We start from the raw sequence: 16,050 nt of genomic DNA on the forward strand, positions 1-16,050 counted from the left end.
GAAGACTGCATTATTGAATGTGGCGCCATCTGTTGCATGTGAGCGGAACTAGGTGGCCAACTAATTGGGTCCGCTACACCCCCTTGCCTTCCGCCCCGCAGTACTCAGCCAGTAAGTATAAGAATAAAATAGAAATTGGCTATTTGACAACTGTAACTTCTTCTTCTATCGTGTCGACCCTGGTGTCAGGGTTATTATTGAGCCGCCAAAGGCCCCTGACATGGCTCATGTAACGACTACTTACTTACACCAGTAAGTAGTAACCGGGACCAACGGCTTAACGTGCCTTTCGAAGCACGGATCATCTTACTTTCGGACAATCAGGTGATCAGTCTGTAATATCCTAACCAAATTTGGGATCACAAAGTGATTTTTGTGATTTGTCCCCGCGGGATTCGAACCCAGGACCTCCGGATCGTGAGCCTAACGCTCTACCACTGACTAAGGAGGCTGTTAATAATGAGTACTAATATTATTAAGACAAGTCTACGAACTCAATCGAACGAACGAACAGGAGTTGCCCCAGTGGAGAGCAGAGAAGATGACTCTGTTCCCCCTGAGGCCGGAATATGGTCCTGTATGAAACCAAAACCAAAGGCAGACAGAGAATGAACCTTCTCTTCGCTTGCAGGTCCAAGTCCGCCGTCCGGAGAAAGTGCGAACTGTCCAGCGCGTCAAGAAGACGGTGCTGGTGAAGCAAGTGGTGCCAGTCAAGAGGAGCAAGCCGGCGGCGCGCCGGGCGTCGCGTGCGCAGCCCGTCGAGAGAGTCGCCGACGTCGACACCAGGATACAGGACATACAGAAGGACTACGGTGAGTTGGATACTCTGTTAAGGAATGCAATCCCGATCTCGTGGGATCTCGTCTAATTTTTCGGGATCAATCCCGAAGCATAATATGACGAGATCCCGTTCGAGATAGACGGGATTGGGCGAATCTCCTTGAGTTATACTTTTTGTTTTGATTATGCAGATTTCCAAAGAGAACTTAATTATGTAGTTACTAATATTGAAGAGTAAAGGTTGGAGGTATGGAGCATATTGAATTTGAATTGGAATTCGAATATTCCACCACGCTGCTCCATTGCGGATTGGTTGAGGTGTTTCACGGCTAATAGCCAGTACCAGTAGATTAACGTGCCTTCCGAATCCGAATCAATAAGAAAGCAATATTGCAATTTGACATTTGCGCATATAAAAGTAACTGCGCAATGCAAACAAATGTCAAATAGCAATATTGCTTTCTTAGATGAATTGCTTCAAAGTGGCCATTTTAACCCCCCTGGTAGTGACGTCAATAAAATTTAAGTTATATTAGTATTTTTTTAATACAAGTTCTGTGTCGGCGTTGCCAACACAATGTCCCCAACGGAAACCCGGACCTCCAGATAATGACCCCATGCTCTGACTACTAGAGCACGGCTGTTTTTTTATCATCAGACCATGCTATAGAATCATGTTACCCTCTTCCCCAGACGAGCTCCTCAGTCTGTCGGCGGCGCGCCAAGCCCAGCTGGAGGATGCGATAAAGCTGTACATGTTCTTCGCGGAGTGTGACGACTTCGACAAGTGGATCCGTGACAAGGAGAAGATGCTCAGGACCGAGGAGACTGATGACAGCGTCGAGAACGCCAAGAGGAAGTATGAGGTAAGACTTGGATTTTGAAATAAGCCTCTCTCTCTCTTTATTTACGAGCTGCGCTCTTGTCGGTGCAGTAATCGCCTCCATAGATAGGTCGTGTAGAACGGTGGTTGCCCCCAATCGCCTTCCGTTCCGCAGTACACCGACCAATTTCTCAATCGGTGATGTTCTAGCCAGAGCCTTACCAGAATCCATTTCCTCGGCCTCTAAGCAGTACTGATACCGCTGCTGCCCGGCATCAGGGGTGCGCTTTTGAAGTAGCGGCGCCTACTCGCTACGTCACAAGATCATAGAACAAAATAAGTCATATCACGGTATTTTCCAGCGACCTCCGTGATTCAGTTGAGCCGAACGCTCAACTGAATAGTACTGACAGTTAATACCCACCTCTGTCAGGTTCCAGGTTACAGTCCCTGTGATCATGGACGGATCCTGTCATGAAGGTCATAAACGCAAGCCTATGTCCCGCCCATTTATATTATATATTCACGCCTATTTCCCACCGGCGCAAGCAGAGACTACGAAATTTCGATCCTGACACTTCTCTTGTTTCCTCCACATTCATCAATCGTTTTTGTATGTGTAGCGACAAATTTAATACAATTTTGTTATGTCAGCATTTTTGGTAGCAGCGCTTGCGTTGCCCCGCGGCTAGCCAGTCTTTCCCGTTCCGTCACCGGGCTAGCTACTATGCCCGACCTTAATTACCGTGTAAATATTTTCGGTGTATTTAACGTTTCTTCAAAATTTTAATTGTTAGTCCTTTAAAGTGAATAATATAATTAAAGCAACTTTAAATAGTTATTTTACTTTCGTGATCCTCCTGATAATTATTTACAGTCAGATGATATATTGAAGTGCGGGTCATAGCGCCTTCCTAGTAGAACTTTACAAAGCAGCAAAATTAAATAAGACACCACAAGTGGGGACCCCGACACCACGTATGTTCTGTTTGTGTATAATAAAGTATATTTGGTAACCTCTAATATGTCTTCATCAGAAATTCGTGACCGATCTGTCAGCGGCGTCGAAGCGTTTGGAACACATTGACGCGGCGGCTGAGGAGCTGGTGGCTGCTAAACACAGCCAGGCGGGCAAGGCGACTGCGAGAAGACAGCAGCTGCGGCAGCAGTGGGAGCGCCTGCTGCGGCTCAAACAGCAGAAGGAAAAGAGCTTGGAGGGAGCTTCTAGGTGAAATATTCCTAAAGAATCTAGAAAAGCGACTGAACTTCCAACCCGCGAAGGAAAAACCAGCCCAATACAGGTTAGGTCACATACCTCCGAAACGCATTTCTCGGGAATGTGGGTTTCCTCACGATGGTTTCCTTCCTGAGCACGTGATAATCATTTATGATTCAAACATGGATTCGAAAACAAATTCGACAATCATTGGTTTAGGCCTGTGCTGGTTTCGAACCTGCGACCTCAAAGTGAGAGGGAAGCGTTTTACCAACTGGGCTACCACGGTTTCCCCTAGATCATTATTAAGGTCACTTAAACTACTGGCACCTTAGCCGTTATGCCAAAATAAATACTACAGCAATATAGGTAGGAACATAATTCTATACATATCTGAACCAAATCATCATCATCAGCCCATTAACGTCCCCACTGCTGGGGCACGGGCTTTCCCTATGGATGGATAGGGAGATCGGGCCCTAAACCACCACGCGGGCCCAGTGCGGATTGGTGATTCTTAACGACTGCTAATGCAGCCGGGACCTTGCCGGTGCCTTCCGAAGCACGGAGGAGCTCGAGATGAAAACTTTTTTTTTGTGGTCACCTATCCTATGACCGGCTTTTGCGAAAGTTGCTTAACTTCAACAATCGCACACCGAGCGCGTTTACCGCTGCGCCACCGAGCTCCTTCTGATCCAAATATCAAGCAACAATTATTTTCATATATGAATCCGCCATTGCATTATATATTTCGATAATTATGTACCCGAGCAATGGGAAAATAGGTAAGCGCCATCTATAATTTCCAAAATTACCGATCGGCACATTGTTAATACCCGGAATAAAAATAAACTCCGGAATAAAAATAAACTTGCTTTACAAGTCAGTCGATTACATAAGATTACTAAATCTTTTAAGGGGCAATGTATACGTTTTTACAATAAGATTCCCATTGACATTCAGAATTTGCCTTTCAACTGTTTTAAGACAGTAGTTAAACAAAAACTTTACAAAAAAAGGTTATTATAAAGTTAGTGATTATTTACAAGATATGAATGCATGGGATTAACTGTCTGAGAACTGATATTAGGCAGCTAAATTACTCAATTGTATAATAATATTTTATGTTTATTTATTTTTTAAAGAACATCTAGGGCCCTGTGACGAGGTATTTCTTGCAGCTTCTTTTCCCCGGCTATACAGGTTGTGAGAAGCTGCAGTAGTTTTAGTGTAACTATGTTACCTACTGAATAAAGATATTCTTGAATTTTATTTTTGAATTTGAATATATTTTCAGAGAACGTAGCCTGGAAAGTTCCTCGTTGAATTTTACCTATTGAATTCTGGTATCTTAGAAGTAGTTGACGAATGATTGTTGTTGGTCCAGCGTGGAGCTGTTCAGCCGCACGTGCGACGAGGCGCTGGACTGGATGGCGGAGAAGGAGCAGCAGCTGGCGGCCAGCGGCGCGCCCGCCGCCGACCTGCGCACCGTGCGCGCGCTGCAGCGCCGCCACGCGCAGCTGGAGCGCGAGCTGGAGCCGCTGCGGGAGAAGGTCACCACCGTCAGCCTGCTGGCCGACTCGTGAGTACTGCTGGACTTGGGAGCTCCAAAGACCACACCGAAGCAATCCATCTAAACATAAACAGGCGCCTTCTGGGCGAGCTCCATCTTCGCGCAAGTCTGGGGCCAAGAGCAAACCCATCAACCAACCCGTGCTGGGCACAGGCCTCCCCTCAACCAACCGGAGGGGGTATGGAGCATAAGGGATCGCGCGCGAATCATATGTTTTGTTCACGCGTGCGCGTTATCACACAGTAAGAAACAGTAATTAAAACTGTTGATATTTGTTTAAACCTATCGGCTGCTTGTCTGTTGTTAAACTGAAATGTTTTTCTTCGCATGCAGCCTCCTAAAATGGTGTAAAATACATAGGTATGTTTAGTTTCCACTTAAAATTCATCCGTGCTAATTGAAACACGTAACACCGGGTTCTTACCGCGTTATTATCAGGGATATGAGCCTCCTCAGGGATGTGAGTCTCATAACCCTGAATAACGCGGTAAGAAGAGGTAATAGCCCCGATTCCTGCAGACACCGCCTAATTTTATTTTAAGTTATATCCGTCAGTTTCATATCCGTCGAAAAGGAAAGGGACAGATGATTCACAGCTCTTAATTTTAGAAAGAATGAGTAAATGAATCAAATCAAAAAGTTACGTCACTGGTATGCAATCCGTTTGACATGCTGTCTACTAACTGTGTCGGGTTATTGACTGATGTAAAATTTTTAGACGGTTGGTTTAGATTTGTGCTTAAAATTGACGTGTGTTCCATAAATTTTATGCTTGTCGATTACCCGTCCCTTTCCTTTTCGGCGGATAAGAAAATGACAGATATAACTTAAAATAAAATTAGATGGTATTTACAGGAATTAGCACCATTGTGTGTTTTAATTATGATAATAACCGCGTGTGTCAGGATCGAAGCAAATAGAATTCTATAGTCTCTGCTTACCCCGGTGGGAAATAGGCGTGAGTTTATGTATGTGTAATAACCCTATCCCTACTATCCATATTATAAAAGCGAGTCACTCATTCACTGACTGACTCTATCTATCGTGTGGATTGTGAGGTGGATTACCAACCCCATCAACCCTGGTGTCAGGGTTACTATGTCTCATGTAACGACTACGTACTTATTTGTTGGTCGTTGGTCCCGGTCACTACTTACTGATATAAGTACGTAGTCGTTACATGAGTCATGTCAGCCTTTGGCGGCTCAATAGTAACCCTGACACCAGGGTTGATGGGGTTGGTAATCCATCTCACAATGCACACGATAGAAGAAGACTTTGAGAGATGATTGAGGCTATGATTCTGAGTTGATATCAAGTGGAATTACCCGTCGGAAAAATATGGAACTGAAAATAGTTTAAAAACACTAAAATTTTCATGGATTTTCAACAGGAAATTCCACTTGATATCAACTCGGAATCACGGTCTGACTCATCCCCCACAGTATTTGTTACGTTGTCACTAACATCCATACGTACGGTCACGAGCATTAATATGTATACACTTTGGTACCACGTCACATTAACTTTTTTGACAAACTGAATTGTAAGTCTCACTAAATGTCAAATATGTTGGTGCAACAGAGTCCTAAAGTTGGTACATTATATTGCTCATGACTGTACTTGTATTTCAATCTGAATCTGGTCTCCTTTAGCGTGAAGTCGCAGTATCCGAGCGAGAAGGCGAATGTGGAGGCTCGCCAGCGCGAGATCCACGCCATGTGGCAGCGGTGCCAGGCGCAGGCCGCCGAGCGCCGCAGCCGCCTCGAGAGCGCCGTCGGACACCAGATCTTTAGAAACAGCAGCACTATGCTGCAGGATTGGATACAGGTACGACGCAGTAGGATGTCTATAGAACATGCTTAGCACGCTATGTAAGCCGAAGAGTGTGCCCGTGATCTACACGAGCTCATTCCACCTCCATTTTACCATCGTACGGCCGGGTTCCGTCTCTCTCTCTCTCTCTTTATTTAAGAGCTGCGCTCTTGTCGGTGGAGTAATCGCCATTACTCCATAGATAGGGCGTGTAGAACGGTGGTTGCCCCAATCGCCTCCCGTTCCGCAGTACACCGACCAATTTCTCAATCGGTCATGTTCTAAGTAGAACCCTAGCAGAATCCATTTCCTCGGCCTCCAACCAGTACTGATACTGCTGCTGCCCGGCATCAGGGGTGCGGTTTTGAAGTAGCGGCGCCTACTCGCTACGTTACAAGATCGTCATAGAACTTAAGTAGCATCCAAGGTCCATCCCTATTTGGTAGATATCCCTACTATTATTATTTAACTATTCGCACAAAGCGCTTCGCATAGTCCTTCAATATGCGTGCAAGTATGTTGGGAATGATGCTGGTTGAGACTGTAAAATGTTCTTTTGTCGACAGAAAGTGCAAGATCAGCTGTCCCAGGAGGCGTCAGCCAAGGACGTGGCGACAGCGGAGGCTCTCAATAAGCAGCATCAAGAGTTGCTGGATGATATCAAAGCGCACGATGATGAGTGAGTGGCTTCCGTAGTCCAGTGGTTGAGCGTTGCACTCAACATCCGGCGGTCCCGGGTTCGAATCCTGGTGATGATATCACCGAAGTCATTTATCGAGCCCTGATTCGGGCTGATCACCCGATTGTCCGAAAGTAAGATGATCCATGCTTCAGCAGCCGTTGGCTTCACTTACTGATGTTGTAAGTACCTAGCCGTTACATTAGCCATGTCAGGGGCCTTTGGCGGCTCAATAGTAACCCTGACACCAGGGTTGATGAGGTTGGTAATCCACCTCACAACCTACACGATAGAAGAATGTCACTAACACCCTGGTAATGACAATATTCTGTGCAGGTTCAAGGAGGTGGTAGGTCTGGGTAAGCAGCTGCTGGCGACCAACCCCGCGCTCACCGACGTAGCGGAGAAGATAGCATACTTGGAGGATCAACAGAAGGCCGTGCAGAAAGGTCAGTCATAAACGGCCTATATACGTCCCACTGTTGGGCACAGGCCTCCCCTCAATCAACCGGAGGCGGTATGGAGCATACTCCACCACACTGCTTCACGGCGGGTTGCTGGAGGTGATTTGACGGCTAATAGCCGGGACGGAAGCACGGAATCATCTTATTTTTTCACCCAGGTGAACCAAGCCTGTAAAGTCTTTACTAAAGGATAGTCTTACAAAGTGATTTCGACAATGTCCCCATCGGGAATCGAACCCGGACCTCCAGATCGTGAGCCTGACGCTCTAATCACTAGACCACGGAGGCTGTTGAGGTCAGTCAGAAAGCTAAAAACCTTAATATGATCGGCTATTTATCAAAAAAAATAGTTTTGTATGCAGTATTTTACGAAAAGTAATGATAAAATTGCATTGCCGGTAAAGTGGTTGTGGAATTTGAGAAGCAGTAGAGCTATCGTAGTTATCAGTTTGCAGGAGTAGTAGGAAATGAGAGTGGGGTTGAACAGGCGACAGCGGTTATACAAAATGCGCGTTAGGGCATTTCTATTATCTTTCTTCTATTCCGTGGAATATAAATAATTTATTATAAAAAAGAATTATCAAAATCGGTTCATAAACGACGAAGTTATCCCCGAACAAACATAAAAAAAATATAAATATGGTCGAATTGAGAACCTCCTCCTTTTTTGAAGTCGGTAAAAAGGGCGCCACACACAAAAAAAAGACAATAACATCGTATCAAATTTCCTCTAAACAATTACAAAAAGCAAGACGGATGTTTGTCGAAATGATCATAAGGTGAACCGATGATTTCAGTAATAAATATTTCGTTCTTTCTTTTCTTTAATTTCCGTTCAGGCTGGGAGACCAAGGATAACTACCTGAAGCAGCTGGTGCAGCTGCAGAGCTTCAACCGCGAGGCGGACCAGATAGACGCGAGCAGCGGCGCGCACGAGGCTTGTCTCGAGTACAACCATTGCGGGGTGAGTGCAGATAACATCATCGCTAATCTTCTTCTTCTTCTTCTATCGTGTGGATTGTGAGGTGGATTACCAACCCCATCAACCCTGGAGTCAGGGTTACTATTGAGCCGCCAAAGGCCCCTGACATGGCTCATGTAACAACTACGTACTTACATCAGTAAGTAGTAACCGGGACCAACGGCTTAACGTGCCTTCCGAAGCGCGGATCATCTTACTTTCGGACAATCTGGTGATCAGCCTGTAATGTCCTAACCAAACTAGGGACCACAAAGTATTTTTTTTGTGATATGTCCCCACCGGGAATCGAACCCGGGACCTCCGGATCGTGAGCCCAACGCTCGAACCACTGGACCACAGACGCCGTTATCGCTAATTCAAAGGCCACACTCTTGTGGTAGCATTCTCCATCTTTTTTTTCGTGTCGATGACAAGTCGAACAACTTGAATTATAGTTAATTCAAATTCAAAGGCAAATAAATATTTTATATTTCTCTTTCTCCTAATTTAATTTTAAGATATGCACAAATAACATAAATTTACAATTTGTATAAGTAGTTAAGTAGTTTTCACATCCCTTCACTTTTCTTCACTCACTTCACTTGAAAGAAAGAAACGTTTATTATAAAGGGACACCACAGTAACAAATACAAAACAAATAACAAATATATAATATAAAACACGGAGTAACACATAACTTACAATCAAAACACATAATAAAAACAACATACACGAGAAATACAAATAATTGAGTGTATGGACTGGTCGACGATGGTGGTGGTGTCCTTTATAAAAGGGCCTCACTCAGCATAAGCCGCGGCGCGAGCCACGACTTCACTCCATTCCACCCATTTCACTTCACTCACTTCACTTCACTCACTTCACTTCACTCACTTCACTTCACTCACTTCACTTCACTCACTTCACTTCACTCACTTCACTTCACTTCACTCACTTCACTCACTTCACTTCACTTCACTTCACTCACTTCACTTCACTTCTTGACTTTTGTTAGTAATTGTGCATTTCCTCCGGCAGTCGTCGGTGGACGAGGCGGAGGCGCTGCTGAAGCGTCACGAGGAGCTGGAGGCGCGGCTGGCGGCGCAGGACGAGCGTGCCGCCGCCTTCGCCGCGCGCGCTCAGGGCCTCGTAGCGCAGCCGCACTACGCCAGCGAACAGTACGTAGCGCGCTCTGTATATTAGATTATAAATCGGCATCCCCGAACTTTGAGGGATGATTCAGACCATGACCCTTAGTTGATAGGATAGGATTATTTGCAAAAAATAGCGATCGGCACATTGTTAATACCAGGAATAAAAATAAACTTGCTTTACAAGTCAGTCGATTACATAAGATTACTAAATCTTTTAAGGGGCAATGTATACGTTTTTACAATAAGATTCCCATTGACATTCAGAATTTGCCTTTCAACTGTTTTAAGACAGTAGTTAAACAAAAACTTTACAAAAAAGGTTATTACAAAGTTAGTGATTATTTAGAAGATATGAATGCATGGGATTAACTGTCTGTGAACTGATATTAGGCAGCTAAATTACTCAATTGTATACCAATATTTTATGTTTATTTTTATTTTTTTAAAGAACGTCTAGGGCCCTGTGCCGAGGTTTTTCTTGCAGCTTCTTTTCCCCGGCTATACAGGTTGTGAGAAGCTGCAGTAGTTTTAGGCGGATGAGACGTTCGTTATGTAAAATTGACGATTCAAAGTGTAACTATGTTACCTACTGAATAAAGATATTTTTGAATTTGAATTTGATACTTATAAACTCATAAACAGCCTATATACGTCCCACTACTGGGCACAGGCCTCCCCTCAATCAACCGGAGGGGGTATGGAGCATAATGCACCACGCAGCTCCACTGCGGGTTGGTGTCTGAGTTGATATCAAGTAAAATTTTCCGTCGCAAAAGCATAGAACGGAAAATAATTTAAAAAACACTAAAATTGTCATGACTTTTCCGACAGGAAATTCCACTTGATATCGACTCAGAATCATGGTCTGAATCATCCCCCTCAGTATTCGTTACGATGTCACTAACACCCTGTATGTCGTGGCTTTTTTTACATTTCACGACTTTACAGTGCAGAAGCGCCAATGCGCCGTGAAACTTTCAATATAATTAGACATATAAAAAACTTAGGTGTTAATATGAACTGTCAGTACTATTCAGAGGCAGAGGACAGGAGTCCTAGTACGGCTTTGTAATAGACTACTCTGGGCGCCATCCCACTCGCGTCAGACAGAGTACTGCGGGGCGGAAGGCAGAAGGGAAACCACTGCTCTACTTTTCCCAAAAAAGTAGCATGGAGGATGCTACACCGACAAGAGTGTGGCTCTTAAACTGATGACCAATATACCAATTTCTCATTTGTATTTCTTCAACTCGTCCTGCAGCATCAAGGCCCGTGAGCAGGCGGTACTCCAGCGCCGCCAGGCCGTGCGCCAGGCCGCCGCCCAGCGCCGCCGCGCGTTGCTGGCCAGCCTCGCGCACCTGCAGGTGACCATACACACAATACCACACCCCGGACTATTTATGTAGGAAAGTGAGAATACTATGTAAGGATAATGAATGGGAATTTGATTGTTTATGGTGTGAAAGGAGGATGGTTAATGAATGGGACGTAAGGCAGTTTTTAAAAGTAAAAAAGGCGAGTCGATGGTGCAATGTCGGTCGTGTTAGAGGATTTTGTTAAAATATAAGGAGTAAAGATATTTAAAATATCCCGTGTTATTTCTATATTCCACATTTATATATTTATTTTATTTTATTCGGGAAGCTTACAGCATTATTTACACAAACAAAATCTTAATAATAAATAAAGGCTAATTACAAGCAACAGGTAGTAAAAAAAAGTTTACGGAAATGAGAACACTACATAATGGTGCTAATTCCTGTAAATACCATCTAATTTTATTTTAAGTTATATCTGTCCTTTTCTTATCCGCCGAAAAGGAAAGGGACGGGTAATCGACAAGCATAAAATTTATGGAACACACGTCAATTTTAAGCACAAATCTAAACCAACCGTCTAAAAATTTTACGTCAGTCAATAACCCGACACATAAATTTACTCATTCTTCCTAAAATTAAGAGCTGTGAATCATCCGTCCCTTTCCTTTTCGACGGATACGAAAATGACGGATATAACCTAAAATAAAATTAGGCGGTGTCTGCAGGAATCGGGGCCATTAATTATATAAACAAAAGAAAAAACATAAATAAAACTAAAAACAAAACATATGCAAACCTAAATAAAATATAATACACTGCAATCTGCTGCAATGACCACTGGCAAGCAATGATTTAATAGATCTACTGCAAAACTGCAACTGCTACTGCAAAACAGTCAGCATACCACATAACACACCTCGTATTACACAGACACTACACATTGACGTTATCGTACACGCGCATCTGTGTGTGTGACGTCTGACGCCAAACGATTCAAGTTTAAACTATTTTTCAGAGGGTGAGGTAAACCTAGCTCAGACGCTGGTGGGTAGCGGAGAGTTGCCGTTCTATAAGTACTTAATATTATTATTCTATGACAATACATAACACTCACGGTATAAACAGTTATTGAGGACAGAACAACATGATTGGATTCATTACGTAAAAACATCATAGAAGCGTCATTGGAGATGTCTTTAGAAAAGGTACAGTTCAAACTACTCTGAACCGGCGTGCGTGTATGAAACGATTGATGAACGTGGAGGAAGCAAGAAAAGTAGATAGATAATTTAAACAAGGTAGTGAAGAAGTAGGTAGTTCACTCGTTACCGCTTGTTAAACAAGTTGGACCTCACTTAACATAACATAACATTTTTGGGTTTCATTTCAGTTCATCGCGTCTGTGGAAGAGTTACAAGCGTGGATTGAAGACAAGACAAGAACTGCCAAGGATCAAAGTTACAGGTACGTAAAAGAAAGATTCCTTTATCATCCCCCCAGCATTATCCCGATTTTTCCCAGGGTCCGCTTACCTAACCTGAAGATTTGACAGGTCCGGACCTGTCAGGTTTTACAGAAGCGACTGCTGACCTTCCAACTGCTGGCTTTCCCTCAGAATCGATAAAATGACCATGACAAAATGATATCAGGTGGCGACATTATTTTAACGTGATATTTCCTTGCAGGGATCTTGCGAATTTGGAAAGAAAACTGCAGAAACACGAAGCGTTTGAGCGAGAGCTGCAGGCGAACGAGAAACAACTGAGGAATGTTGAAAGTGTGAGTGACTTAGATTGCTTCGATAGTGATAGAACCTCATTTGCCCTGGTGCCAGGGTTACTATTAACCGCCGAAGGTCCCTGACATGGCTCATCTTCTTATCGAGTGGGTTGTGAGATGGAATACCAACCTCATCAACCCTGGTGTCAGGGTTGTTAACTTGTTTTTGAAACAGGTTTATGAAAACACATAATACCGGGTTCTTACCGCGTTAATCAGGGATATGAGACTCCCGATATTTCAACAATGTTGCAAGTGCCTTGAACCCGGTAAGAACCCGGTAGTATGTGTTTTAATTATGATCTTCTTCTATCGTGTGGGTTGTGAGGTGAATTACCAAACTCATACAAGTTTTTCACCCCCTTCAGGTCGGGCAATCCCTCCAGAAATCCGACCCGGCGCGTGCGCAGGAGGTGTCGGAGAAGCTGGACGGTCTACACACGGCGTGGGAGGAGTTAGTGGCTGCCTCTAGGGACAAAGGGAGCAAACTGAGACAGGCTGCGGCGCAGAGGAAGCATCGACGGTGAGTGGACTTTTTCATGTAATAAAACGTAGTGTCATCTAGTGACTAAATGGAGAACTACACGATTTTTATTAGCGCCATCTAGTTTTTAATTTCTGAACTACATTTTTAAGTGATTACATGTGTGACTGCTTTACTTTTTTTAGTATTTCTATTCGATAATAGAGGGCGCTTTTGAATAAAATTTACTTGTGTCGAAAGTACCCACTTTTTTACTTCTTTTATACGAAATGCAACAGTGTTGAAATATCGGGAGTCTCGTATCCCTGGTTAACGCGGTAAGAACCCGGTATTATGTGATTTAATTATGATAATGACCGCGTAAACCTCAAACAGGTCTATTGACGATGCGAAGGCTCGCCTGACGGATTTGGAGCGAGCCCTGCACAGCGAGGAGACCAGCACGGACCTGAGGAGCTGCAAGCGATTGCTGAACCAACATCAAGTGAGGAAACTTATAATAATAATAAAGCATTTCATTGCACACAGATTTACAAGACATTTATTTATTCCAAGGCTGCGTTTCCATTGACGCGGAGCTGTGCGGAGATGTGCAGGAATCAATCAGAAACCAATCACCGTGTGGGAGAGAGTGACAGAGCGTCTACGTTTTTGAAAGAAAGAAACGTTTATTATAAAGGGACACCACAGTAACAAATATAAAACAAAAATATAATATAAAACACGGAGTATTACATAACTTACAATCAAAACACATAATAAAAACAACATACACGAGAAATACAAACAAATAATTTTTCGCTCTCTCCAACGCTGTGATTGGTCACATCCGCACATCTCCGCTCTCCTCCGCCCATCTACGCGTCACTGGAAACCCGGCCTAAGATGGGCAAAGGCGGCCGTTAAGAGCGATCTCTTCCAGACAACCTTCGGTAGAGAATATAGTACACTTGTACGGTTACGAGTACTAATATGTATAGACTTTGAAACCATATCACATTAACTTTTTTTACAAATTAAACCGTAAGTCTCAAACGTCATTTTCTTATCCGCCAAAAAGGAAAGGGACGAACAATCATCATCATGCAGTAGTTTTAGGCGGATGAGACGTTTGTTATGTAAAAATTGACGATTCAATGTCTAACTATGTTACCTTCTGAATAAAGATAGTTTTGAATTTTGAATCGACATGCATAAAATTTATGGAACACACGTCAATTTTAGGCAGACATTTAAAAACTCAAAAATAAGATATGTTTTGCGATGACATTAATTTCACTAAAGGGGGACTAAAAAAGTCACATCGAAGGTATTCTTTCAAAAAGCAATATTTCAATTTGACGTTTGCGCATATAAAAGTAAGTGCGCAATGCACACAAATGTCAAATAGCATTGTTGCTTTTTTAGATGAATTTTCAGAAACAAGAATATAATAGAATAGACTAATTTCTTCATTGTGTGGCACCTGTATCTTTTAAAGCACATTCACGAACACGCAGCGGACGGCCAATCAGAGCGCCCGCCCGCCTTTTTGATTAAATGTTTGTTTGGTTGGCACTACTGACTACCTTTCCCGGTGTCGCCATATTCTTTTTTTCTTATTAGTCTGTGTTTGTATACACCGGGTTGTTTTAATATTTAATATTGTCATATCTAGTTTAAAACCACATGAAAGTAAACAGTGATTCCAAAATTGTATTAGTTTAATTTCTATCTAACACATTCAACGTAAAGTTGTGGCCTTTTTAATCCCCCCGGTATTCCGTTTAACCTATTCATGTTTTAACCATACTCCCAGGCTCTAGAACAAGAACTGATCCAATGGGAGACCCGTGCGCAAGGTCTGTCCTCGGCCGGCGCCGACCTTGTCTCCAGCGGCCACTTCGACGCGCCGGCCATCGAGCGCGAGTGCCAACAACTGCTACAAGCCACAGAGAAACTGAAGCCGCGCGCTCAGAAGAGGAGAGAATCGCTGCAGACCAGTTTACAGTAAGTTTAAATAAATATGACATAGATATACTTACAAGTCTGTACCCCTATCGAGGTCGGCAAAGTGACAAGACACCAATATACAAGTTATTGAGACCCTTGGGCTCCGTTGCCGACCTTTTCTCGGTCGGCGCCGACTATGGTTTTGGTCGGCGCCGACCTTGTATAGAGAATGTAAAGATGAACGCTACAGACCGGACCACACATGGCAATAAAACAGTTCTATTTTGTAAATGTCTTCTTGTAAAATATCGTGTAATCCCCCCCCTCCCCCAGGCTGCACAAGTTCGCGGCGGAGGTGGCGGGCGAGCTGGACTGGCTGTCGGAGCGCGCGGCGGGCGCGGCGGCGGACGCGCTGCCCGGCACGCTGCACGCGGCGCAGGCGCAGCTCAAGAAGCACGACAAGCTGCGCCACGAGCTGCGCGGCCGGCGCCCGCACACCGACCGCGTGCTGCGGCGCGGCCGGGACCTCGTGGACGGCGGCCACCCGCAGGGCGACAAGGTCTGTGGACTTGCTGACATTCTCAGAGCTATCAATTCTATATGTATTATTTTATACATAAATATATTTAAAAACATACATACATACATACATAAACTCACGCCCGTAATCCCTAATGGGGTGGGCAGAGCCACAAGTAATCAAAGACAACTTGCAGCCACTGTTGATACGATGTCGTAAGCTGGATATGATGAACCTTATGGTGATAAGGGATCAGCCTATCGCCCATAACATTAGTCCATCATGTTAGATGACACAATCCCTCTGTCGGTTTTTACGACATGCCCGGGAAGACAAGCAGCTGAACGTTTTCTATGTTTTTTATTTGCTCCCAGAACAGCATAGAAGCTCCAGAACAGCATAGAAGCTATTATATATTTAAAAACTATATATATATTTAAAAAAATCCCTAGTATTGAATGTGTTCCTCTAGTTATCAAATAACTTGTAATGTATACCCTCATTGATTTAAAAGATGTGTTGCTGTTGCAGTTTCTTGTCATTTCTTCTCC

At 43.8% G+C, this 16,050-nt stretch overlaps 2 protein-coding genes across 11 annotated transcripts in view; one reads left to right on the top strand and one right to left on the bottom strand.

Moving 5' to 3' along the window:
* The window catches only part of LOC126378776 (T-complex protein 1 subunit eta), a 299,946-nt gene that overhangs the window by 181,749 nt on the left and 102,147 nt on the right, over positions 1-16,050 (bottom strand). The window lies entirely within an intron of this gene.
* LOC126378771 (spectrin alpha chain) overlaps positions 1-16,050 on the top strand; it is a 174,234-nt gene that overhangs the window by 91,791 nt on the left and 66,393 nt on the right. For all 8 annotated transcript variants that reach the window (XM_050027158.1, XM_050027152.1, XM_050027159.1 and 5 more), the window contains 16 exons: positions 632-812; positions 1,474-1,646; positions 2,641-2,831; positions 4,207-4,401; positions 6,048-6,222; positions 6,774-6,886; positions 7,223-7,335; positions 8,190-8,314; positions 9,350-9,489; positions 10,727-10,829; positions 12,175-12,248; positions 12,470-12,563; positions 12,932-13,086; positions 13,423-13,531; positions 14,846-15,036; positions 15,313-15,538. In XM_050027158.1, coding sequence (XP_049883115.1) covers positions 632-812; positions 1,474-1,646; positions 2,641-2,831; positions 4,207-4,401; positions 6,048-6,222; positions 6,774-6,886; positions 7,223-7,335; positions 8,190-8,314; positions 9,350-9,489; positions 10,727-10,829; positions 12,175-12,248; positions 12,470-12,563; positions 12,932-13,086; positions 13,423-13,531; positions 14,846-15,036; positions 15,313-15,538 — 2,358 coding nt within the window. The remainder of the gene's footprint in view (positions 1-631; positions 813-1,473; positions 1,647-2,640; positions 2,832-4,206; positions 4,402-6,047; positions 6,223-6,773; positions 6,887-7,222; positions 7,336-8,189; positions 8,315-9,349; positions 9,490-10,726; positions 10,830-12,174; positions 12,249-12,469; positions 12,564-12,931; positions 13,087-13,422; positions 13,532-14,845; positions 15,037-15,312; positions 15,539-16,050) is intronic.

The sequence above is a fragment of the Pectinophora gossypiella genome, chromosome 27 (assembly GCF_024362695.1).
Source record: "Pectinophora gossypiella chromosome 27, ilPecGoss1.1, whole genome shotgun sequence".
Classification (NCBI taxonomy): Eukaryota; Metazoa; Arthropoda; class Insecta; order Lepidoptera; family Gelechiidae; genus Pectinophora; species Pectinophora gossypiella.